Raw genomic sequence first — 25280 nt, 5'->3', positions numbered from 1 at the left:
ACAGGTCCCGAACAATTAGCAAGTGCACTGTCGGGGCGGGGCGGACTGGGAAGGAGGTGTCGCCGCTGTGCGGTGGGGGGGCGGGGGCGGGAGGGGACACGCTGCAGACAGATTCCGGCGGGGGCGCCGGACTCCCAGCGGCTGCAGCCTGGGGACTCAGCGCTAATTACTTTCCTCCCCACGCCCCCCGCGTCTGTTGAATCAGCCAATCAGCGGTGCTCCCGGGCCCCGCGGCGCCGCTCCCATGCCAACCGCAGCGGCGTGCGCGGCCGGGGCCGCGTCACCATGGCGACCTTCTCACCCGTCGAGCTCCCGGCCGCAGCTCCGGGATCACTCTGCCTTCAGGACCCCACGGGGCCAACGGGCGGCGGCTCCCCGCTCCTGCGCCGCCCTGCCCGGCGGGAGGTCGCGGTCCGCACTGCGCCCCGCTGGCCGGCGCCCCCGGCCTGGGTGGGAGGAAGGCGGCCCACCCCGCGATGGCCAGGGCTTTGGAAGGGACTGTTTACGCAGACCGGTTCTCCCAACAGCCGCTAACTCCTCCCGCCAACGTCTTCCCCGCGGCCCGTTCCCGAGAACCTTGGCTCGGGAGGGCGACGCGGGGCCCCGGCCGCGCTCGCCGGACGGCGTGGCTCGCTCTGCGGCCCCGGTGCACACACCTGCACATCCTCGCACAGAGGGGCCTCGGAATCGCGGCTCGGCCCCAGGTAGGAGTCGCGGCCTCCTGATCCGCGGTGGCGCCGTGCCTTCGGTCATTTTGGGTCTCTGAGCACCAGAGGCAGCGCCTGGGCGCCTGGATTCCAGTGCACGGGACCCGGCAGGGAGGGAGGGTAGATTTGGGGATTTAGGGCCCCACGTGGTGCTCGCAGTGCCCACAAGAGGTCTTCCCCGACGGGTCCTGGGAGCCACTGCGTAAAGCCGGCCCAGGAACGCCGAGCTAGTGGCCCAGGAAGAGGAAGGAACGCGGGTGGCGCGACAGAGCCTGAGACTTTGGCGGGGGGGCGGGGGGGGGGAGGCGGGAGGAGGGGACGGTGGGTTGGAGAGGAAGCAGGGGGCCTTGTGTGAGGGTAGGAGTCGGGATAGGAAGGGAAGAGAGACGGTTCTTAACACCTGGGAGCCCTGGCACCTGGCAAACCAGGTAAAAGAACCTTTAACTGCATTATTTTTTCCAATGCAGAGAAAAGCGTTCGATTGACCGGATGTTAGTGGGACGCCGAAAAGCATCTCGGAAGTCTGTGCTGGAGGTAGGAGCAGCGCAGAAACGGGTCTTGTTCAATAGGAAACCAATTTCTGTGCGTTTATCACCGAGTTGCATTCACCGGAAGCGCGTGGGGGGCCATCCCCTTGCAAGCCGGGCATCCATGCCCTTGGCGAGCCGTGCTAACGTGCGGACGGCTGCAGCCCCGAGTCGGAGGCCGGCCGGGACGAAGGTTCTGCGTGGCCGCAAGCCTCCCGAGCGGAGGAAGACGGCGGTTGCCCTCCCCCGCCTCGGCCGCTTTCAGTTTTCCAGTCTTCCCGGGAGCCCTCCCCCACTACCGGCAGCGCTGCTGTGGTTTCTGGAGACGCAGGCGGCTGGTCTGAGGGGTAAAGTCATCATCGACCCCGGAGCAAGTCTTTGCCAAGAGCGGGGGCTGCTCTGGCGGGATAGGATCTCCCTGTGCGCCCCTGGTCGGGCCCTCTCCAGGTCGCTTTTGATCTGGTTTTCCCTACAGAAGTGACCGAAGGCCTCACCCTTCCGGCCTCTTCCAAAACGAAGGAGCCAGTGCAGCGCTGGTGCCTGGGGCCTGTCCTCCTGGTCATCTTTCCTGAGGGCGAAGCTCGAGGTGGGGGAAGGGCAGCTGGGCTAGGGCAGAGGCAGCTCCTGGAGGTTGGGCAACCCCCCCCCCCACACACACACACTCAGATCTGGTCAGGACCCCAGACAAGGGCACTGAGGTGCCCAGGGGCTCTTAGCCGTCTTTGGTCTGAAAATGCCCTTCAACAAGGAAACAGGCAGGCGGACTCCCAGTATTTCATTCCCCCTTCTCCTTAACTCCTCCCGTGTGAGGAGCTGCGGCCTAGGCCAGCCTGCATGCATGTAGAATGTTAGTGTTACCAGTTACCTGGGTGGACGGAAAGGGGGTCACAGAGTAAACCTGGCCGTGCAGGGGAGGCCTGCGGAGGGCCTTCCGAAGACCGGAGGTAACCCCTGCCCCGGGGGGCAGTCTGAACTGACCTCCTCCTGAGAGCAAGTCCGGGCGGGTAGACAAGTCCTCGGCTGGTAGCTTCCTGGACAAAGGTCGGTCTTTACCTGAACTGAGCCTGTTTTGCCTCTATGATAACACACCTTTGGAATGTCCGGATGATTCCCTTTGTCCACCCCCCTCAGGGCACGGGCTCCTACCGGAGCGGAAACCAGGGTTGCTGTCCGGTAATTGTTACCCGGCAACCCTTCTGCACCCGCCTACGTGGAGAAAGCTGAGTCTGTTTTACTTCTTGTCCAGCCCCGGGGGCTTCCCTGTTTTGCTTTCCCCGCCCCCTCCCTAATCGATCACCTCTGGATTTCATGTAATCCCTTTATGTCTTCCCCTTTGATTCTAATGTGTAAAATCAGTGGTAAAACTGCCATTTTCGGTAGCATTTCCTCAGTTTGTTGAGATTTTGCTTCCTGGCCATTGCTGTCGGTTTGGCTCAAATAAACTCATAAAAATTGTTACGGGTCTGGACGTTTCTTATGTGGACGTGTTACCATCTTCTCTCTCCGTCCACTTTGTTAAACTTGGCAAAAGGAAATGACGTGTGGCTTATGATTTTATTGTTGTGTTGCCTTATAATTCACAATTAAATCATTGCAGTCCTCTGGTTAGATCTTAGAGAGTAATTCAGATAAACTGATATATATATATATTTTATGTGTGTACATATAAATTCTGATAACTTGTGCAATACTTAATGGCTTTTTAAAAAATCTTCACTAAATTCTTGAACAAGTAATGAACTGTGGCAGAAAAACAAACTCAGCTGACCAACAGGTGCATAATTTTTATCAAAAAGAAAAGATACTTGGCCTTGTAATTAAGAAAGCTGAGTGGAGGATAGAAAGGACTTTCTCACTAACTATGCAGTTCTGGTGAGATGCATAATTATAATTTTGCTATCGTAACCATCAGAGTTAGAATTCAAAGTAGATTTTAATGTCTGCGTGTTTTATATAAGCTATGTATTTGGTGATAAGAGTATATTGAGATGTGAACAACATGATCATATCTTAATGTGTAACATGTTAAGTGCATCTTCTATATGACTATGACACTTTCTTAGCCTAAAAAACTACTTGGTCCGCACTTTCTGCCTGATACTCAGTGTCTGCTGGTTTTGATGCTACGGTGGCTTTCCATCCTAGGGAAGAAAGTTACATTCCGTACCTGGGGTTTTCTAAACCCAACAGTCCTGTTCAAATGGACCCTCCCCCCCCAATTACAGTAAAGAAAGTCTTTCCTGGTTGTCAGGAACTCACTGGCATTTCAGAAATGTATTACCTTTGCTCATTATAGTTAGTAATTAACCTCCTGTTCAAACATTTCCGTTTTCATTAATTTGTATGAAAAGAAGTTGGTTTTCAGCATCGGGCTAAGAAAGAGATGCAGAAGCAGAAGAGCCATTTTTATTTTTAGGGACAGAGGTCCCTCTAGGGATATATTCATATGTCATTTCTAAAGTCCACTAACAAGTAGTTTTTCTTCTGAGAACACTTTTGTTATCAAAATGATCCCATGCATAATATTACTGTTTTCATTAGTGGCACTGTGGCAGAGTTAAACATACTATTTACATGTACTTATTTTTCACTCTGAATTGAACTCTTGATTAAAACAAAATAACTTCATCACTCTTGATAATCAAGATGAAAAAATGTTCAGGTTTGCTTAGAACAAAACCATCCTCTGCTAATCGTTAAAGAAAGTCTTTCATTGAGGGACTCTATCCAGTGTCACTAGCGGCACTGAGCGCCAACTCTAAATGAGGGATTTCGGCCAGTCACCATTCTGTGAGATCCTTCTCACCCCCATGTTGCAGATGGGAAAACCGTGGGGAAGTGACGGCAGCTGGGAGGTCAGGGTGAGTCCAGCCCAGCGCCCCCAGCACCAGTGGTCCAGACACTCGGCCACCGTGTGTGACGTGCACCACCAGCCTCTGGAGAGGAGGGCACGTGCCACACTGGAGCTGCGGGGAGATATAGGAGTCCCCAGACAGCCGGTGTCCGGGTTTTAGGTTCTTGTGGGAAATTTCCCAGCAACTCTTTCCCTGTTTCTCCTTCCGTGTTAAAACTTTTACTGCTTTCTGCAAGAAACACACAGGCCCCTGCCTCCCCGGGTCTTCCTCTGGTGCATCGTCCAGGGTGTAGAAATCCTCAGGAGTGCCAATGACAACACAGTCCTCAGTACTTTGCAGGAAGAGATGCCCTCGAAACCCCAATAAACCAGACTTGGAAGACTTCCTGTCTGTCTCGGTCTTACCCAGCCACGCTTCTGGTACAGGCCCGAGAAGGGCGGGGCGTTTGGGGGGTGTTGTTAAATCAGACACACGGTAGGGCGTGGGGAGGATGTGAAAACCGTCCTTTTCATTTCAAGACACGACCCGCCTCTGCTAAGTCTCCACCGATGCTGGAGCAGGCGCCGCCTCTGGGGAGCATCCGGGGAGGACCGCAGCCGGGAAGCGGGCTGGGAGCGGGTGCAGCAGCTGGCCTCCCAGCTGCGTCCCCGCCGCGGGGCGCGGTGCAGGCGGCCGGGTCAGACCCCCGCCAGCTCGCTGCTGCGACCGAGGCCCGTGCTGGCGGAAAGGTGGCAGAGGGCTCTTGCCTGTGAATGCCTCCCGCCCGTGTTCTCAGGCTGTGCCGACCGTGTGAGGCGGGCACACCCGGGGCTTGTTGGGGGTGCACGGGACGGCCCACTGGAAAACACCAGTGGCAGCCACATGGTTGTGGAAGTCACCGTGCAGCCGGCTCCTGGCCGAAGTGGCTCCGTTTGCTTTCTGACGCAGGACTGGGAGACCGGGGAAGCTGGGCTGGCGGTTTCAGACGTCTGCGTCACCTTCCTGCGTCTGCTGGTCCTCCGCTCTCTTCCAGATGGTTAGTCGGGTTTAGTTGCAGAGGGAGGCTCTGAGCCTTGTCCGTCTGTTCGGACGGTCTGACCCCGTGTTTCTTCCCAGCCGGACACACTGAAGGCTACAGGTGGCTCCGCGCGTGTTTTTGAATACAAGCAGTTGCTCTCTGCCACTCCTGGGGCCCGTTCAGCCTCGGCAGCAGGGGCGCAGCCAGGCGGCGTACGGCCTGTGTAGCCTGGGCGGCCTTCCCTAAGAAAACGCAAAATTAGAAACAAGTAAATGTTCATCTTGAATGCCAAAAGTGAAGCAAAAAATTTACAAATTTCAGAAAGTTGACAAATACTCCAGACATCACAATAAAAAAATAACATAGTTCTTTTATTAATTAGGTGCTTAACTTGTACAGCTTTGGAGAAACATTTATTCAAATTCTTTGCCCATTTTTAAATTGTATCACTTATCTTGTCGATTGAGTTATGAGTTCTTTATATAGGTGAGCAAATGTCGGTTTGCAGTTGTAGTGCCAATCAATAGTACAATAATTAATAAACAACAATACAAGCATTAAGTCCGTTTTGCACACTTACAACTGTAAACCTACTTTTGCCACCCCTGGATTCTAAATACACGTCAGATATAATGATTTGCAAATATTTTCTCTTAGTTTGTGGGTGGTACTTCCAATTTCTCGAGGGTTTCTTGAAGAGAAAAAAGTTTTAATTTTGTTGGAGTGAAATTTATCAATTTTTATGTTTTACTGGTTTATATTTTGGGGTCGTATCTAAGAAATCATGGCTGAATTCAGATCATAACCACGCAGAAACTTCATGTCTTTCGTGTGTCCTTTGGTCCTTTTGACTCGAACTGCACTCACCCCGCACCCTGAGGCACCCACCCCCCTGTCCCCAGCATGTCCACGCCCTTAATCATCAGTCCCTCCGGATGACGGGGTGCTGGTGTTCTCGGGAACACGCCCGGGTCTGGGGACCACAGAGTTCCAGTCCAACCAGAGCGAGCCTCTAGGCCTCAGCTGTGTCTCGGCCCCAGAAGGACCCCGCCTTCCGGAACCAGACAGAGCAACGGCGTTCCACACCGCCCCTGCCCTGGCGCTGACCCGTCAGTGCAGAGCGCGTCCCTGGCTCCCTTAGTCCCCTGTGCGACCGTCCTCCCGGAGCCACTGAGGGGCCGGGTCTCTGAGCATTCGCTGACCCGGAATCGGGGCTCGACCCCCGTGTCCTCGACCAGCAGACCCTCACCTTCTTCGCCAAGGACGCCTGTTCCCATCGCACTGGGTTCGGGTGCATGCAGGCAGCGTTTACGAAGGTTCACCTGGGCTTCTTTCCTGAGAGCTTTACAGTCTGGGCTCGTCCATGTAGGTCTGTGAACCGTTTCGCGTTAATTTTTGAGTAGGATGTGAGGTGGGGTCCAGACTCCCCTTGTGGAATGGATTTCGCATCACGCCATTTCTTGAAAAGATTCTTTCTTTCCTCTTGAATTTCCTTGGTCGCTCTGTTGCAAGTTGACTGACAGTGGAAGTGAGGGGTTATTTCTGGGCAGTGAATTCCTCTCCTGGGGTCGATGCCGTCCCTGCGTGTCTGTCCCTGGGCTGGTCACTCGTGGAACTGGTCACTGCAGCACTGCAGTGGGTTGTTGAAGCAGGAAGTGTCAGTCCTCCCGCACCGCTCTCCGTCAACATCGTTTCAGCTCCGCTGGGTCCTGTAGCTGCCCGCGGGAGTTCCGCTCCGCGGGAGCCCGCCAGGCTTTGCAGAACAGCCACCTGTGATATCGTGGGAAACGTGTTGCCTCTGTCGACGGATCTGAGGAGGGCAGCCGTCAGAGCAATGCCCCACGACCACGGAAGGGCTTTCCACTCGCGTAGGTCTGCTGTAAACCCTCTCCACGGCGTTTCAGAGCTTTTGGTGTACGAGTCTTGCACTTATTTTGTTAAATTTATGCCCAAGTATTTCATTCTTCTTTATAGTATTGTCAATGAAAGACTCCACATTTGGAGTGTAAGTGGATAGAAATAACGTTGAGTTTTGTACATCGGTCTTTGCTCCTGAAACCTTGACGGACTTGGTTTTAGCGGCTTTGCAGTAAATGTCGGGTTTTCTACACATAGGATGGTATTGCGCATAGAAATTTTATGTTTTAAACACTTTAGTCTTTAAGGCTCTTGCAAAATTTTAAAATTAGATTTAAATTTATATACTTAATTCTAATTCAAAGTAGTGGCCAATAAAAGACCTTCCAGAATAAAGAAATATTACTTTGGGATAAAAACTCATGAAGTGACATGGAAACATGAATTCAAGAAGAAAAGAAATCATGTACGACTTCCTATTAAAGAAGAGCTTGTTAACAGAGCAGTTTGCAAACCGCATGATGGATGTCAGACTGCCCGGAATGGCTACATTTAAGAGTCATGTGCTTTTGTGTTAGGATGTCAATGTACAGTAAGGCAGTTTGCATCCCTTGGAACTGTGTGAGTCAGGTGAAACTCTTTGATCAACCTAGAAAATGAGGGAGAAGGTACACAGTCAGTTTGTCAGAGTATTTTTTTTAGGGGGTGTAAGAGCAAAATCATTTAAAACTTCTGTGTTAACGTACATATACCTCCCTAACAGGTTTTTCTCTTTGGATGATTGTTACCTGAGATTTGTGAGGGCTATCGAAAGTCCTTACTTTTGAATTTAAAAGCCTTCCCCAGTAGTCATCCAACAGTACAATCCATTACTTTTTTTATTTTTTAAGATTTTATTTATTTATTTTTGGAGAGGGAAGGGAAGGAGAGAGAGAGAGAGAGAGAGAGACAGAGAGAGAAACATCAATGTGCTGCTGCCAGGGGTCATGGCCTGCAACCCAGGCATGTGCCTGACTGGGAATCGAACCCGCGATGCCTGGTTGACAGCCCGCGCTCAATTCACTGAGCTATGCCAGCCACGGCCCATTACTTTTGATTGAGAGGAATAATAATTCATCGGGAATTAAGTCACTGCCATCTTTGAATAAGTCGTTCAGCTAGTTTTGGGTGCTCCATTCACTGTGCTTATGCATGTAATGTGCTCAGGCAGATCTATTCCGGAGTGTAAAATCTCTCTTCTAGCCCTGGCTGGCGTAGCTCAGTGGATTGAACGCAGGCCTGTGAACCAAAGGGTCGCGGGTTCGATTCCCAGTCAGGGCACATGCCTGGGTTGCAGGCCATGACCCCCAGCAACCCCACATTGATGTTTCTCTCTTTCTCCTTCCCTTCCCTCTCTAAAAATAAATAAATAAAATCTTTAAAAAAAAATCTCTCTTCTACTGTGTTTTACTAATTTCAAAGAACTTTTGAAGAAAGGTAGAGTATGGTCACTTTGATTTCCCCCTTGTAGCCTTCCATAATCATCAGCGGTATTAGCACAATTGCTGTTTATCCTTAGCGGTGAGGAATGTAACGTTTTTTTTTTTACCGTATTGCTACAGACTTTTAGCACACTCGTGTCTACCAGGGTCCGTGGCCTCCCGGAGTGGGTGCCTCCGCTGCAGAGGTCACAAAGGTCGGGTTCCAGAACAGTGGAGGGCTCAGCCTTTGTTCCCCCGCGCGCACCGAGCCCAGGGCTCCCTCTAGTTGTCAGAGCTCTCACCGCCCTCCAGCCGCCCAGGGTTCACGCGGGAGCCAGAGAGTGCGCAGGCGCTTGGGCTTTGGGCTTTGGACTTGGCCTCGGGGGACCCCGACCGGGGCGCGCACCGAGCCGCTGGTTCTCTCGCTTCTCTCTGGACCTTCCGTCCTCGCTCCTTTTCAACCCCCAGCGGTTTTACGGTGACCCCGGGGCTGACGTCTCCCCAAACACCATTTACGAGGTGGCAGTGCACATCCCTGGGGCTGGGCCGGCAGGGATCAGGCCGTGGGCGTCACGTGTGCGCGCTGACCCCGACGCGGAGCGAGGGCCACGGGAGGGGCGGGGCGTGGCGGCTGCGTGACGTGCGCGCTCGGGAGCTCCCGGCTGAGAACGCTTTGTGAGTCCGGCGCCCCGAGAACTCGGCGCGGGTTTGGGGGCGCTGCGCAGCCGCGCCGCCGCACTCGAGGAACCCGGCCTCCGGGGCCGCGGCGGCGGCCGGGCGGGGAGCTTTGCGGGCGGCGCGGAAGCGCCGGAAGTCCGGCGGACACAGGTGGGCCGGCGGGTGGCGGGGCGTCTTCCCCCCTGGGCGGGCCCCCGCGAGCGCGGACCGGCTGGTGGCGCCCCGGGCCCTGCGACCTGGCGGGGCGGAGCGGACGCCGGTCATGGGACGTGGGACGCGGGCAGGGAAGGCCGGGGGCGGGGGGGCGCTTTATCCAAAACTTGGAGGTGAACTCTTCAGTGAAGGGGGGACTTTCCAAAGCGAATAGTATAAGAAGTCGTTCTTGGTTAACCCCCACCTCCTAGTTACGAACCTCCGCGCTCCACACCCCACCTCCCCCCATTGACTGTTAGGATGGAGACTCGGCCCTTCCTCCCTCGGGTCGTGGGGTGGCGGCTTCCGCGAGCATCTGCGGCCTCTTCTTGCTGCCGCGCCCCCGCTGTTTGCTTCGAAAATCTCGGGGTTCTCCACCCTCCCCCCCATGCTTGAAGCTTGGGGAAGGTCCGCGCCTTCTGTTTAGGAAACAGCCGGCAGAATGCAGCCAAGGCGCTGGGAGTGGGGGGCGCGGCCTTACTCTTTCGAGCACGTTTGTCCCAGTTCGTTAGGGGCGAGCGCCGCGGGGGACCGGCCTCCGACCTGATTTCTGGGTCTGGAACAGGTTTTTCTTGGAATGTGCCTGAAGGGGACGCGTGGTGTCTGCGCCGCGGAGCGCCGGCCCCGCCCCCGCCCCCGCCCCCGTTGTCACGGATTGCTTTGCTCTGTCCCGGGAGGACCGGTCAGGTTGGCTTTCTTGTGTTGTAATGGAAAGAATTTGTGTGGAAGATCGTCGTGGCCTCTGAAATAATGGCCTTAAATATGTAAGCACACAGCAGTTTTTCTTTGATATTTCCAAAAGCACTAGCAAAAAGCAATGGAAGCACGTCCATTAATAATAATAATAAAGACGTAACGCTCTGCTTTTCTAATAACAGACCTCAGCGAGCGACTTTATAAGAAACCTGTTTGAAACTGCAAGCTTTTTCTCTTAATTGCGTAGCTTACGGGACCGGCCACAGTGGGTGGGAAGCCCTGGGAGGAAATTAATTTGGGAAGTGCCTGCTCAGTTTTTGGTTTTGTTTTTAATTTTTAATAAAGGCCGGAAAGGGCGTTAGAGAACTTCTGCGCACTGTAGGGAGATACATGCTGCATTATTAAAGACTGCTTCTCACGGTGATCTTCCGGGATGGTTGTTACTATAGTGTTCACAGGACTGACTTAAGTGGCCAGCTGTTCAGTTCAGAATTTGGTGATACTCCTGAATCTTTTAAAGCGCGCGTACGCACACGCAGCTGTTCGAAGCATGCATTTCACTCCTTTTATCAGATAGTTTAAAGAATAACTTAAATGCAGCATTGGTATCTGGGATCAGGTTTTGATTTTGATTCAAGGCAGCTACATGCCTGCCTTCTGCTTCCAAGTGCCACCTGTGGAGGCCTGATTTGAACCAAGTTCGAGCCTTCCAGCCCTACCACGAGCAACCCAAGTTTCCTTCAGCCCTCTCTCTTTCCCCTCCCTGGGAGGCGGAGTGAGAGCTTTGTCTTTGCAATTCGACGTTTCACCTCATTTCCTTGTCCAGTGGTGATGGAGCCCAGCTCTGTGAATGTCTTCTCCCTTGACTGGCTCTGCCCTTGGGCTCAGTGTCTGTAAAACGTTTTCTAAGCCACATGCAGACTCCCAGGGATTTAAAAGTTCAGAGAAGCTCAGAGCAGTGCTGAGTACAGAAGAATGTCATGGAAGGGAGTGAATTAAGGCGCCTTCCAGGGGCCAGAGACGCTGTGTGTTTCCCTTGGCAGTGTAGATTGGGTGCTACGCGGTGCTTTGATATGCGCATGAACCCCCACATTTTTTGTTGACCCCACATGTTTAGGTTGACTTATAGCATTTTACATCATGCTTCCAGGTAGTTGCAAAGGATGCGTTTCCCCACGTATTGATGTTTACGTGGCGTAAAACTGGAACATCACTCTTAACTGTGTCCGAAGGGGTGCAGTATTGCAGTGTTATTCCATCACCATCAATTTTAAACGAGTGTGATGTTTTGCCTGGTTCCTTTTTCTTGAAGTTGTACTTTGATTTTTAGCCCCCTGTCCCCCAGATTACCTTAGTGTAATTTGTTTATGCTTGAAAGCTTTTTATCTTCTGCCATACACCTTTTTAATAAAAATACCTGTATAAGTCAAAGCCAGGTTTGTCTTTTAAGATTTATTTTTATTTTTAGAGAGGGGAAGGGAGTGAGAAAGATCGAAACATCAATGTATGGTTGCCTCTCATGCGCCCCCTACTGGGGTCCTGACTTGCAACCCACACATGTGCCCTGACTGGGAATTGAACTGGCGTTTTTTCGGTTTACAGGCCATTGAGCCACACCAGCCAGGGCTGAAACTAGTTTTAAAAATTTCTTATGACTTTAACTCTACAAATTGTATTCCTTCTGGATTGAGTTATTAGAAGTGGTACTAGTTGTTCAGAACAGCATAATGGCTGATGCATTTTGATATAACCATTAACTATGAAAGTAAGAGTGTAGCGGGCATCTGCCTTAATGAGATGGTAGTCAGCATTGCCCAATGGAACCCGGCACTGTCCTTGGACAGGAAGAGCTCCTTCCCTTGGCACCGGCGCAGCCGCACACTAGGCGTGTCGTCCCTGCCGACCAAATGGCACTGCTCTCGGTTTTTCTTATCACCAGACGTTCGCCTGTTCTGTGGCCCTCGGCGCTCTCCCGCGTGTAAGATAGGAGCAGCAGCAGGCCAGCTGGAGGGACTCGGGGTGAGCGTGGCAGCCGCGGCGTCTCCCGCGCTCTGGAGGTGGCTGCCCGAGTCGCCCTGGGGGAGAGGAGACGGGGTCACCGTCCTCGGGGCTTCCCTCCGGGGGGCCACCAGTGTTCCTGCTGGAGAGGCGCCAGCCGCCACGACGCTGAGAACCAGGCCGGGGAGAGGAGGCGGCAGGTCTGGGAATCCGGCGTGCCGGTTGTCATTGAACCCTCCGGCTCTTGGCGCTCACCCGTCTCCACTCCTGGTAGCCCCCTGTCCGAAGACAGTTTACTTCTGCTCTTGAATTGCCCCATCCGATCTTGATCTTCCTTCGGGGCTGGAGAGAAACGGTGTCCAGGTGCTGGGTGTGGGAGAGATCCCGGGGTCTGAATTCGCACCTTGGCTTTTAATCAGTCCTTGATTTCCAGCCCCACTTCCGCTCCCTCCGCGGAGGGGACTGAGCGCCGCCCCTTCCGCACACGCCTCTGGCAGGTCACGTGACGTGCGGCGCCCCGCCCTCCCCGCGTTCCCTCTCCGACAGCTGGCCTTCGCTGCTGCCGTCTCTGGTCTGGTTTGTGAGTTACCACTCGTCTGTCTGTCCGTCTGTTGCCTTTTCCTCCTCCTCCTGTGTCCTTGCATTCAGGGATAACACACAAGTGTATATAGTGCACTAATCTTAAACTTACATAGCTTAAGCATCGTTTATACATGCAATCACGCTGATCACGAGCATTTCCACATACAACGTGGTCCCCTCGTGTCCCCTGCAAACCCAGACCCACCACCTGCGAGCCCTGTCCCTATTTCTGTCATCAGACACCAGTGGCGCCTGTTTCCCAGCCTCCCTTGGGCAGGCCACTCATGCATTATGTAGCCTCAGTGTGAGGTCTTCTGTATCCGGCTGCCTTTGCTCCAGGAGTTGGAGAGATCGGGAGTGTGGCAGGCCTCGGCTTATTTGCTTACTTTCCAGTTTCTGTGGGTTAGTGCATTGCATGAATACACACACCGCTCCTGATCCCTTCTCCTGTGGGTGGGCACCCGGGTTCTTGGCCTCCACGAGCAAAGTTGCTGTGACTGTCGCTGTGCCTGTTTCTGGTGCGTGTGTTCACTCATTTCTCCTGGTTGCACGCCGCTGCGGGGGGTTGCCGGTCGGTGGGGTAAGGGTGCGGGTGCGGTGAGCTGTCGTAGGAACGCCAGCTTCCGAAGTGTCTGCGCCTGCGCAGTCCTCCACTGGCGGGGGCAGGGCGAGCAAAGGGCCGGCACCAGCCGCCGTTCCCCACGAGCCCTCTCTGACCCACGGGTCGTCCTGCCGCCGTGGTTTCAGGGCCCTCTCCCCGGGGGAAGAGCGTGTTGATTTTCACACGCCAGCTACATGTGTCGTCGTGTGAAGCAGCTGCACCCTTTTCTCAGAAGAGAACGGTTGTGCCGTTTCAGTACCCGCGTTGGAGCCGTGGGAGGGGCGGGGCCGACTGCCCGCGGGCCGCCTGCCCCTCTGAGCGGGGGTGGGGTGGCTCGGGGGCTTCCTCCAGGTGTTTCTCTCATTTCTGTCATCTCCAGCGGGTGGCTCACCCTCGCTTTTAAGTAGCTGGGCGCGACCTGTGTTTATATCATGAGTTTTAGAAGGACCCTCTGGTTCCCACCTTACAGGCGTGTGGGAGGGAGCTCTTATTTATTAGAAGCTGGAACGGGAAAGTCACTTGGTAGTTGTATTTTGCCTTACTCTCTTCTGGTTTGGATTTAAACGCTATTCGGGACTGAGCAACAACGTCCACTCACCCGCTGAGCTCATGCATATTCGGTGCCTTTTGGGCGGCGGCCCAGGCAGTGGGCCGGGGAATTCGGTGGGGAATGGGGTGCGGAACCCCGCGAGCGGGGCTGCTGGCCTCTTGCAGGGTATTCAGGCGGAGAAAGTCACGATAAGTAAGCAAATGGTTAAGTAAGATAATGAAAGGTAATCACCTGTCTTGCAGAAATGGAGCAAGAGCCGCAAAATGGAGAACCTGCCGAAATTAAGATCATCAAGGAAGCCTACGAGAAGGCCTTTTTCTTCGTCAACAAAGGGCTGACGACGGACGAGTTAGGTCAGAAGGAAGAGGCCAAGAACCACTATAAGCAAGGAATAGGCCACCTGCTCAGAGGGATCAGCGTGTGCCCCGCGGACCCGGGTAGCGCGGGGCCCGGGTGGGAGTCCGCGCGGCAGATGCAGCAGAAAATGAGGGAGACGCTGCAGAACGTGCGCACCAGGCTGGAGATCCTCGAGAAGGGCCTTGCCACACCCCTGCGGGGTGACCTGCAGGAGGTGCCCAAGTTGTGCCCAGAGTTCCCACCAAAAGACGCGTCCTCCTCCTCCTCGGAGAAGCGCCGGGAGCCTGCGGCCTTCGGCTCCGCCCCTGCGCCCGCCACCGCAGCGAATGGAAGCGCTTCGGGCGCCGGGGCGCCGCCCGCCCCCACCTCCCTGCGCGTAGGGGCCCAGAGCCACCCCGCGGAGGCGCCGCCCGCCTACTCGCCCCAGGCGGCCGAGGGCCACTACACCGTGTCCTACGGGACGGCGTCGGGGGAGGTCTCATCCGTCGGAGAGGACTTTTACAGGAATCATTCCCAGCCGCCGCCCCTCGAGACCTTAGGGCTGGACGCGGACGAGCTGATTCTGATCCCGAACGGGGTGCAGATCTTCTTCGTGAACCCCGCGGGGGAGGTCAGTGCGCCCTCCTACCCTGGGTACCTCCGCATCGTGCGGTTCCTGGATAGTTCCCTGGACACCGTCCTGAACCGCCCTCCGGGGTTCCTTCAGGTAAGCCGAGGAGGGCGTCACCTGCTTGGAGGAGGGGGCGCAGCACGTGGTTTTTGTTCCTTAGTATTTCTGATGTGTCTAAGGCAGTAACCGCGAAAGAGTCATTCTAAGTTCTGGTTCTTCTGTAAATACACTCCTGAAATTTATGGGCTTCGAATGTACATGTTTGTGTTTGATGGACTTTCTTTTTCTTTTTATTTTTTTACCTTCCCCTGAGGACATGTTTATTGATTTGAGAGGGAGGAAGGTGGGGAGAGAGGGAGAGGGAAACATCAGTTGGTTGCCTCCTGTACACGCCCTGACTGGGGATCGAACCCACCACCTTTTGGGGTACAGGACAGCAATGCTCCAGGCAACTCAGCCGCCTGGCCAGGGCAGGAGAGGAGGGGTACTGACCGGGGCTGTGAAGCGGCTGCTGGGCGCGCACGGTTCCGCTGATGTGGCCATTGAGCGGCATCCGAACAGCGGGAGTAGGGACCTGGGCGGGGCCTGGGCTGCGGCAGGGCGGGAAGAGTGGGGGCTTCTCCCCGAATGCGGGGTGTGGGGGGCCGGGGCGCAGACCGCCGGGGAGCTCCCAGGAGCCCTGCTGAGTAGGCGTCGGCCTTCCCAGGGTCCCCACTGGCGAACCCGCAACACGCTGCGTGGCGTGCTCTGGCCTGCGCCCTGCCCACGGGTCTTGGGCGACCAGTGCGCAGCGTGGAGATGCCGAGTCCCCACGTAAACCTCCACACTCACCGACCCCGCGGACTTGGGGAGATGGAGTCAGTAGGTGCCTGTCGGGCGCCTGACACCGGTGTGACCTGACTCATTGCCACCAGGGGGTGTCCAGTCGGCCCGGCGAAGAGAGCCAGGACTTACCTCTGCCGCTGTCTGCCGGCGGTGGCAGGCTCATTCCGGTTCCCGGTTCCCGGTTCCCAGTGGGCTCTCGGAGGCCGCGGGCGGGAGCACCTTTAGCAGAGGTGCTGCTCGTGGTTTGTGGGGTGATCAGGTAGCGAGGGCCGGTTTCCGCTGGGGGCCTGCGGGTGCCGGGCGGTCTCTGGGGCCCGGTGAGGTGCCTGCAGCCCTCGGCGTGCCCGTTTCCTGGGAGAGCAGTTTCGGCGCCTCGGCGAACGCCTAGGCCCGCGCACTGATCGATGTTTGTTGGACCAACCCCTGCAGGTCTGCGACTGGCTGTACCCTCTGGTTCCCGATCGGTCGCCCGTCCTCAAGTGCACCGCCGGGGCCTACATGTTCCCGGACACTATGCTGCAGGCGGCCGGCTGCTTCGTGGGCGTCGTCCTGTCCTCGGAGCTGCCCGAGGACGACCGGGAGCTCTTCGAGGACCTGCTGAGGCAGATGTCCGACCTCCGGCTCCAGGTGACCCCTCGGGCGGTGCCTGGGGGTGTGGAGCCTGCTGTGGCGGGGAAGCCCGGGCAGCCGCGCTCCTGCTCTGCTCACCGGCTCCGTGCTGCCGACAGCCAGGTCCAGACCCGGGTCTGCGAGCGCCCCGGAGCAGCGACGGGGGCCGCGGCGGGAAGCGGGGCAGCAGGCGACCCGTTGTGCGCACGGGGCGGGTGCAGCTGCGAACGGGGGACGAGGGTGGGAGTCGAGCAGGGGCTGGAGGGTGGCCCGGTGCCCCCGCGAGGCTGTGGGAGCTCCTCGCCGCGGGGACCCGGTGGGTGCGAGGTGGGCAGAGAGGCGTCTGTGAAGGCAAGTCCCCCGTGCAGACCACGCGGCCGGGCCGGCCTCCCCGGTCTCGGTCACGGGGAGGCACCAGTTGCACGCTGGACACTGTCTGCGGAGCGCGATCGGGGTCAGAGGGTCCGTGTCCGCCCCCCCGCTCGTCCGCTTCTCGGACACACATGTTCACTGTCCCGGGGCCGTGGGCCTGCGCCGGTGCCCAGGGCGCGGAGCTCCCCCGTGGAAGGGCACTCACATTCACGCTCGTCCTGAGGTCCCTGCCCCTCGCACGCAGCCCCGCCCTGCCTGTCTTGTAACCGTTCCTAACGTCCTTTGTGTGTGTGCCGGCCCGTGTTCCTGCGGGGGTTCCCGGGATCCTCGGGGTCTCCGACCTGCCTTTCCTGCGGGTCCACCCGCTGCTGTTACAATGTGCCAGTGAGCACTTTTTCTCTGCGATGTTTTCGTGCTTGTATTTTAGTTTTCCTTCTTTTTCAAGAGGACGTTCCCACACCCCGTGTAGCGCTGGTTTCCAGGGTGCTCCTGCCGCTCGCTCTCGTTGGGGAGCTCTGTGTCCCTGGCTGGGCCCCGCACGGCCCTGGCCGCCGGCCCCTGCTTGTCATCACCACGAACATTTCACACCCCCCCCTCCCCCGCTCGGAAACGTTTCTGTGGAGAAACCAGCTGACAGTCGTGCAGTCTGGGTGACGGACTGCTTTTCTCCGCTGCTCTGCGGGTTCCGCTGGTCTCTAGCCTCCGGCGTGTCAGTCCCAGCTGTCTCGGCGCGGCCCTCTTGGGTGCGTCCTGGGTGGGACTCGCTGTGCTTCCTGGGCTCTCGCGCCTGCGTCCCCCAGCAGTTTCCGGCCGTCACTTCCTCAGCCTCGTCCAACCCCCCATGCTCCCCGGCCCCCCATCCCGGCCCCTGTGCCCCCCACTGCCCCCCCCCCATCCTTTCACCGCCTCTGCCTCCTTGTCGACGCTTCCTGTCCTCTGGGGGGACGTTGTTGCCGAGGCCCCGAGCGTCCCTGCGCCCCGTGTTTTCGCCTCCAAGTCCAGGAGGTGGCTTGTCCCCATTCCATGTGGTTCTTCTCTTGGAGCTGGGTCCTTCTCTTCCACCTGGGCCCTGCTGCTGTGTCCCCTCGTCTGGGCCCCGTGGTGCACCTCCCCGTCACCTGAGCCAGGTGCGCCGTTGAGCCCCGATGGCTGTTAGCACGTCAGTGGGGCAGGGGGACCCTCAGCTGACCGGCCGGAGGAGTGGCCCTGAGGAGTGGCCTTGAGGAGTGGCCCTGAGGAGTGGCCACGGCGACAGCAGACAAGCTTTTGGGCAGGAGGTGACCCTGCAGAGCAGGACTCGCTGCACCTGGCCACTGGTGCCTGCTGCACCCACTGGTTGGTGTCGTGCGTGTGGTGCTGGTCGGCCAGTGCCCTGGTGCGTGTGGTGCTGGTCGGCCAGTGCCCTGGTGCGTGTGGTGCTGGTCGGCCAGTGCCCTGGTGCGTGTGGTGCTGGTCGGCCAGTGCCCTGGTGTGTGTGGTGCTGGTCGGCCAGTGCCCTGGTGCGTGTGGTGCTGGTCGGTGGGTGCCCTGGTGTGGTCTGAAGCCAGGCCAGCCACCAGGTGTAGATGTGTTGGTTCTGGGGCGGGGGACTCCGGTCCTTGCCAAAGTCCGCTGCTCAGCCCAGGGCTGCCTGGTGGGAGCTGCCTGGGTCCGGCCTGGGGGGCCCCGGGAAGGCCGTGCTGCAGACTGGGGTCAGCGGCCACCAGTGCCGGGCTCGGGGCCCCGGGGCGAGCGCAGCAGGGCACGCAGCGGCCGTTGTGCCCGTTTGGGCGGCGCGGGCCCTTCAGAGACGTTGGGGGAGTCTGCAGCGCGGGTCAGCTTCTGAGGAGCGGCTGCTGACGGGCGGGGGTGCACGCCCCGGGAGGTCGGCAAAGGCACGGGGCGCTGCTGGCACTCTGTCGGGAGAGAGCTGCCCCTCCAGCCCTCGCTCCGAAGCCAGACACTTGTGTCCCCGTGTCCTCCCTGTGCGCCCGCCCCTGGTCCTTCTTAAGCCGCTGTCCCCCTGCTGGTGCTCGGGGCGGGGGGGGGGTGTGGGCGAGCCAGTCTGCTGCCCCTGGAGAGCGGTCGGGTCCGTCGAGCCCGGAAGGCGTCTGCCCCGGCGCTGACAGGCACAGCCGGGTGCAGGGGGGGGGGGGGGGGCTGTTCTCAGCCGCCGCCCCCCCCCCGCCCCCTCCATGTTGCGTCTTCCTGCGCTCAGCGTCGGGGGTTCTGTTCAGCCAGGCGTCCGGCGGCTCGCAGGGGTGATGGTCTGACCTTTACCTGTGGTTGGACGTGGTCCAGGGCAGAGGGGAGCGCGGTGTTTCCCCGCCCCTGCCCCGCCAGCTGGGCCACCTGGCGAGGAGCAGCCGCAGGGAGCGCCCGCCCGCCGCCCGTGAGGTCCAGGGTCGACGGTGGTCCCCTCCGACTGCAGGTCGGAGAGGCTTGTTCCCGTCTCTCCGGAGGAGAGCGCACTCTGAACCCGTGCCTGCGTTTCAGGGAGCAGAGGTCACGGGCACGAGCTCCAGCTCAGGGAAGGCGGCAGCCACGTCCACGTGTGTGTGTGTGTGTGTGTGTGTGTGTGTGTGTGTGTGTGTCACGTGGCGGGGGCCACAGTCGTGCTGGCGTCTGGTCTGGGTTAACAGCGCCCACGGCCCCAGAGGGAGGGCGTGTCCTGTGGCCGCAGAGGCCGGCGTGGGTGTGAGCCTCAGGCCCCTGTCTGCCCGGGTGCACTGGCGGGGCGAGGGGGCCTTCAGGGGCTCAGCCCTGGGGCCCCGCCCCTGCCACCCCCGGCAGCAGGAGGGACGTCAGCCGGCTCTCCGGTCAGACGCTCACTTCTCCCTCGAGTTTGTTTTTCGGTCGCGTGTCCTTTTCCTGGGCCCTGTGGTCCCTGCCCCCCTGCCCCCCCAGCTGTGAACACAAGGTAGTTGCAGCTGGGACCCTGATGGTTGTTGTCACCCGTGAGTGTTCCTTCAGCAGGTGGGTGCCGGAGAACGCCTTCAGTATTGAGTGCAGAGAGCCCAGCGGTGCGCTTCCCAGCAGCGCCGAGTGGTTAAGCCGCCCTTGGGTTTAGCTGATTGCCCGTAGAGTCAGTTACTCTCGTGTGTGTGTGTGTCCGCCCTAAGTCTTCTATCCCGCGTCTCCTGAGGTTGGGCTTCGGTAGCCCGGAGGTTGGGGGCTGGGGGCGGGTCGGACGGAAGCTGTGTCGTGCGCAGTGGGACCATCGGACGCTGGCGTCCGGGCCGAGGCACCGGGGTGCGCGCGGTCCCTGGGGAGTCGGGCTGACTCCCAGTGCTCTCCCCCCAGGCGAGCTGGGACCGGGCGGAGGGAGAGGACACGCTCCAGACCCCCGGCCGCGCCCGGGGCCCCGCTGAGCCGCAGAAGGATGCCAGCGGCCCCGAGGGGAGACCCGTGGGCCCTTCGAGGGACCAGGGCGGCCAGGACTTGCGGCCCAAAGGGAGGCAGGGTAAAAAGGTGAGCCATGGGGGGGGGTGCCCTGCCCACTGACGGAAGGTGCCCGTCGCCCGCCCGGGTCCGGGACTCCCAGGGTCCCCCCCGCCCTCGGAGCAGCACCGGCGGACGGCCGTCACCATCACCGGCAGCCTCCGCTCTCCCCTCTCCCGGCCGTCGTCACCGGGAGCGTCTTAAAGGGCTCCGTGTCTGGGGGTAGACACTTTCCTGGTTTTGAGATTTTCCTGTTGTGTTAATGATGCACCTGTTTCTCTGTTTCGTGGTGTCTCCCCCCCCACCCCCGTGTGCACCGAGATTGTCGGGGGCGGGGCGCGGTTGTCCCCAGAGCCGCCGTCCTTCAGCCCCGTCGCCGCGCGGGCGGTCGCCAGGGCCGCTGGGCTCGAGGACCCGTGGCCGGTTGCTCTTTCTTCTTCCTCCGTCTCCCGGACTCCGGGCGTGGGGGGCGCCCTGAGCAGCGGGTCTGGGTCCGAGTCAGTGCAGGTCCCTGGGGGCTGGGACGCGGGGCGGGCGGGGGAGCGGGAATCGAGCGCCTCTTCTCAGGAGGGACCGACGGCCTGGTGGGGAGGACGGACGGACGGACGGACGGACAGACGGACTGAGTGTCCGTCCAGCACGACCCCCAACTGGACGGAGGGGCGCAGGCTGCGTGCCGAGCTGGGCGGCGCCTTCCCTCTGACGGCCGGCCCTGCCCGTGCGTGTGGCCCGTGCGGGGCCCTGGGGGAGAGACCCTGCCAGGGGCCCAGGGGCCGGGATGAGTCCCGGCGGACGGGGGAGGGCTGGCCGCACGGGCGGCAGGTGGGGGGACCCTCGGCAGCAGGGCGGCGTGGACGGACGTGTGGAGGGAGGAAGACAGGGTGTGTGTGAGTCCGGAGCGAGGGCAGCCTGGTGGGTGGGCGCTCGCGCTGCGTCTGGGTTGCCTCGAGCGGCTGTTCCCCGCGCGGGAGTTCCGGTTTGGCTTCTAGTGTCCTACGTCTGGCGTTCCAGTGCTCTGTGCTGGAAGCGGAGTGTCCTGGGGGCAGCTGCGGGTCGGCAGGTGCCGGTGCCTCCGTGTCCCCCTCTCTGTCCCAGTGGGAAGGCGGGGGGCGCGGCGTGCGGGTCTTTTCCCTGTGACTCGATTTCTGCCGGAAGCGGTTCATCCGGATGCACCTTCCCCGCTGACTGCGCCCCGTGTCCCGGGGTGACGGGGTGAGCGGGGCTCCCGCTCTGCTCAGGGAAGGGAGACGCCGGTGCAGACAGGGACACAGGACGGTGGGCGCTGCTCGGGGGGCGTGGCGGCCGCGGGAGCCTCACTCGCCCGGCGGGGGGAGCGCATGAGACCGAGGCCGCCCGCCCGCCCGAGGGCGCCGAGGCACACGGCGCCCGGTGCCGTGAGTGGCCGCTGGCCGGCTGGGCTGCAGACGTGGTCGTCTGCCACGTCATGTGCTGTTGCATAAGGCCGACGGTTTCTCCTCTCCCTGGCGCTCCGCCGGCTCACGTCTCCACGTGTGCTTGCCCCTCAGGCCGGAGGTGCTTCCAGCGAGGAGGTCAGTCTGAGCCACATGGTGCCCTGCGAGCCCGTCCCCGGAGAGGAGGCGAGGGAGCTGCCCGAGTGGAGCGAGAAGGTGGCCCAGAGCATCCTGACGGGTAGGCCGGCCGGCGGCCGCGGCTCTCCTCCCTGCGGGTCTGCGCGGCGGCCCCGGGCCCCGACCGCGCGGGGCTGGCCCGGCCTTCAGAGGTCTCCGGAGAGCGTCCCCTGCCGGGATGTCCGAGGGCTCTGCAGAGGGTCCTCCGGGGGCTGGAGCATCCACGGGGCCGGCTCACCGTGGGGGGGGGCTCGTGGAGATTCTGGAGGGGCCGCGGGGTCTGCTGGCTCCTCCCCTGCGCCCTAACGGCTGGGCGCCCCGGACACCCCTCTGATCGAATGCCGGACCCTCAGTCCGTTGGAGTGCCGCGAGCGCTGTGGGGGGCGGCGGGCGGTGCCCGCAGGTCAGCGGCGGGAGCGGGGACACGGCACCCTTTCCCGGGCGCCCGTGCTGCGTTCAAGCCGAAGTCGCTCAGGAGAAGACGCGGGTGCTCCTTCTGGGCAGAGGACTGCGAGGGCAGAGGGGCCGGGAGGGCAGGGGGTGTGTGGGGTCGGGGGTTGGAACAACCGGGCCTTCTTCCTGCCGGCTGGCCAGTTGTGGAAGGGTGTGAAGGTAAGGTCAGCCGGTAGCGCTGTGCACTCTGACATTTCCTTTTCACAGGCGCTTCCTGGGTGAGCTGGGGCCTCGTCAAAGGGGCCGAGTTCACGGGCAAAGCCATCCAGAAAGGCGCCTCCAAACTGCGGGAGCGGATTCAGCCGGAAGAGAAGCCGGCGGAAGTGGGCCCCGCCATGCGCCGGGGCCTGCACATCGCCAAGCAGGCCACCGGCGGGGCCGCCAAAGTCAGCCAGTTCCTGGGTAACGTGCCTCCGGTGCCTGGGCTGCTTTTCGGGTGAACGGAGCGTGACCCCTCAGTTCAGGGCAGAGTCTGCGCGCTCCCTCCGCGAGGGCCGGCCGTGAGAGCAGGGAACCGGACGCAGCAGCTCCACGGGGTTCCCAGGGGGCCGCCCGCCGGGGCGCCCGCGTGAGGGTGTGGCTGGCTGGCAGCGGGGAATTGAGGCAGGAGTGCACTTTTAAGTGATCTTGTTTCTGTTTTTATTTTATTTAACGGCGTGTTAGTGGACGGCGTGTGCACCGTGGCCTCCTGCGTGGGGAAGGAGCTGGCCCCGCACGTGAAGAAGCACGGGGGCAAGCTCCTCCCGGAGTCGCTCCGGAAGGACCGGGACGGGAAGTCTCCGCTGGACGGGGCCCTGGTCGTGGCGGCCAGCAGCGTCCAAGGTAGCGCCGGGGCGGCCGCCTCACCGCCCGGGCCGGGTGCTGGGTGCCGCGAGCCACGTGCCCTCACCCTTCGCCGTGTCCGCAGGGTTCTCCACGGTCTGGCAGGGGCTGGAGTGCGCGGCCAAGTGCATCGTCAGCAACGTGTCCGCAGAGACGGTGCAGACCGTCCGGCACAAGTAAGTCGGGCTCCCCGTCTCAGCTCGAAACCGCGGGCAGCCTTTGTTTGTGCGGCCCAGGACGGTTACGTTGGCCGTCCGGTGGTTTTTATTGAGGGTCTGGTAACTGCCTTCACTCGCTGTTTTCCTCGGACCCTCGGTCTCGTGTTCCCGGGGCGGGGAGGAGCTGGGGGTGGGAGGGACTCGCGGCAGGGAGCCGCCGCCCCTGCCGTTCCCATTGGTTCCTCTGCGCAAGCACAGTCCCCTCACGCTGGCCGCGGCCGGCCGGGTCCGCTTCCTGCGCAGCCCTGGCCAGGGGAGGAGGCGCGGGCCCAGTGCAGTGCGACCCGTTCTCTCCCGTGTCCCCGTGGTTCGTGGGGTGGGCCTCGCCCCGGATTCCGCTCTCAGGGATCGCGTGCTGACCGCGTGACTGGGCAGGACTCCGGAGACAGACCGCAGTGTGTGTGCGTGTGTGCGTGCGTGTGCACACGCGTGTGCACTTCCCCCGAGCTCGTGCCCACCTTTCCTCCACAGGTACGGACACACTGCGGGGGAAGCCACGCACGACGCGGTGAATTCCGCCATCAACGTGGGCGTGGCCGCCTACAACCTGGACAACCTGGGCATCAAAGCGATGGTGAAGAAGACGGCCAAGGAGACCGGGCAGACCCTCCTGGAGGAATACCGGGTGGCCGACCCCTCCCAGGGGGGCGCCCCCGCGGGGGGCGCGCCGGCGAGCGGGAAAGCGGGGAGGGATGCGCCCACGGAGGACAGGGAGGGGAGTGAGGCCCGGAAGAAGGGCCCATGACGCCCGTGGGGGGCAGCGGCGGCGAGAGCGGGGTGCTCGGGGTGAGCCGGGTCCCGGTGCCTCCGTTTCCCAGCGGTTGTCCCGCGAGTGCCTGCAGGGAGAAGAGTCGGAATTCCTTCATGTGGCCTTGAGAAATACGCTCTTGCATTCTCAGTGAGTTTATTTTTTCGCTACCTGTGGCTAAGGCTTTGCAGTTAAAACAAGGCTAATAACAACACGTGCCCTCATTAAACCTGGAACTAAACTATTTTTGTATTTGCTCTCTTTCAGAAAGCAAAGTAGGAGATTATTATATATTTACATAAAATTTAGCATTTAGTAACCTCAGTTTTACTTGTACCGGGAAGGACTGACTTAAAATACCGTTTCCTTTTTTTGCACTAACTGTGAAGTTTGGGGCACGCTGGTCAGGGTCACAGTACGTCACTGAAGTAAACAGTGTATTCCCAAACTAAAAGAATTCTCAAGTAACATTTAAACATTTTTTCAAAACAGGGAATAGACTAATCGTGAACAATAAGGTGAAGTTCTGTAGCGTTATCTGGGCGCTCACCTCTTCAGTGGAAACGAGATGAGCGGCCTTTCCGGCTTCACGCGAACACAGGCAGCTGTCGGAGTCGGGTGCCGGTGTAGAACGGGGTTGACGGGGGGGGGGGGGTCTGGGAAGTGTGGGGGTGCGACTGGCATTAACACTCAAAGTGATCATTAATTGGCTTAGTTGGACCAAAAGCGCTGTGAGAAATCATTTACTGTGTCCACTCCTGCAAGTTTTTCCAAAAAGCTAACACTTTGTAAAGAACAAATACATATATATAAAAACAAATATAAACAGTATTAAGTTTATGGGTGGTAAATATATTTTTATTTTGGAGTTCAGTCGTTGGAATTTTATGTATTAAAAAGCTAATAAACAGATTATTGGAAAGAAAAGCTCTTATTCACAGTCAACGTACAGAACGTGAAGGCGCCGGGCTGGGCCCGTGGGTGGTGGGCGCGCACCACCAGTGCACCTGGGGGGCAGGCAGGGCCCCGCAGCCCCGAGAACCAGCAGCACGCGGGCGGGCAGACGCCTGTGGCTTTGCAGTCCCGTTCACCGGTTTTCAGAGCTGCCATTGGTGTTCCTCGTTGTCCGTGCTCGGGTGGTTTTGAACCTGCAACAGCTACTTAGCTCACATTGGAGCTCACGTGGCCCCGCCCCAGCGAGGCACTTGGTGGACGAGCTGTCTGAGCTGCTTGGGCTCAGACACTCCTGGCCCGGGCAGCGACTGAGGAGCACGCAGAACTGGTGGGGTTGTTCCCCGAGGCCAGGGGTCCTGGGCTGGTTACCACGGAAAGACACTCGGTGAGGAGCTCCCAGCCACTCCCCGCCTCGTGTCAGAGCTGGGATGACACATGGCGGGGCTGAGAGTTTGCAGAGTGAGCTCCGGCCAGAGGGTGGGAGACCGGGCTGTTCCCTGGGCACCCGGGTGGCTGCTGTGCTCCTCCACTCTGCGCTCGGCTGGGCGTGGCCTTTCAGATTTAACGGCCAGGCCGCTTCTCGGTGAGTGACATCTGTGCTGG

The 25280-nt window shown here is 59.5% G+C and overlaps 1 protein-coding gene across 5 annotated transcripts; it reads left to right on the top strand.

Moving 5' to 3' along the window:
* Positions 1–580: 580 nt before the first annotated feature.
* SPART (spartin) lies at positions 581–24563 on the top strand. 5 transcript variants are annotated; one of them, XM_045839164.1, is made up of 10 exons: positions 581–704; positions 1175–1241; positions 13943–14763; positions 15922–16119; positions 19756–19923; positions 21420–21543; positions 22143–22337; positions 22599–22757; positions 22843–22933; positions 23447–24563. In XM_045839164.1, the coding sequence occupies exons 3-10, from the start codon at positions 13945–13947 to the stop codon at positions 23718–23720; spliced, it is 2028 nt and encodes a 675-aa protein (XP_045695120.1). In that variant the 5' UTR covers positions 581–704; positions 1175–1241; positions 13943–13944; the 3' UTR covers positions 23721–24563. The 5 variants fall into 5 exon arrangements, with proteins under 5 accessions (XP_045695120.1, XP_045695117.1, XP_045695119.1 ...); XM_045839161.1 differs by lacking the exons at positions 581–704; positions 1175–1241 and adding an exon at positions 8788–8922; XM_045839163.1 differs by lacking the exons at positions 581–704; positions 1175–1241 and adding an exon at positions 8964–9078.
* Positions 24564–25280: the final 717 nt, after the last annotated feature.

The sequence above is a fragment of the Phyllostomus hastatus genome, unplaced genomic scaffold (assembly GCF_019186645.2).
Source record: "Phyllostomus hastatus isolate PE091 unplaced genomic scaffold, TTU_PhHast_1.1 phas_contig_29, whole genome shotgun sequence".
Taxonomy (NCBI): domain Eukaryota; kingdom Metazoa; phylum Chordata; class Mammalia; order Chiroptera; family Phyllostomidae; genus Phyllostomus; species Phyllostomus hastatus.
Note: the sequence above shows the minus strand (reverse complement) of the source record. Positions and strands in the feature narration are given on the sequence as shown.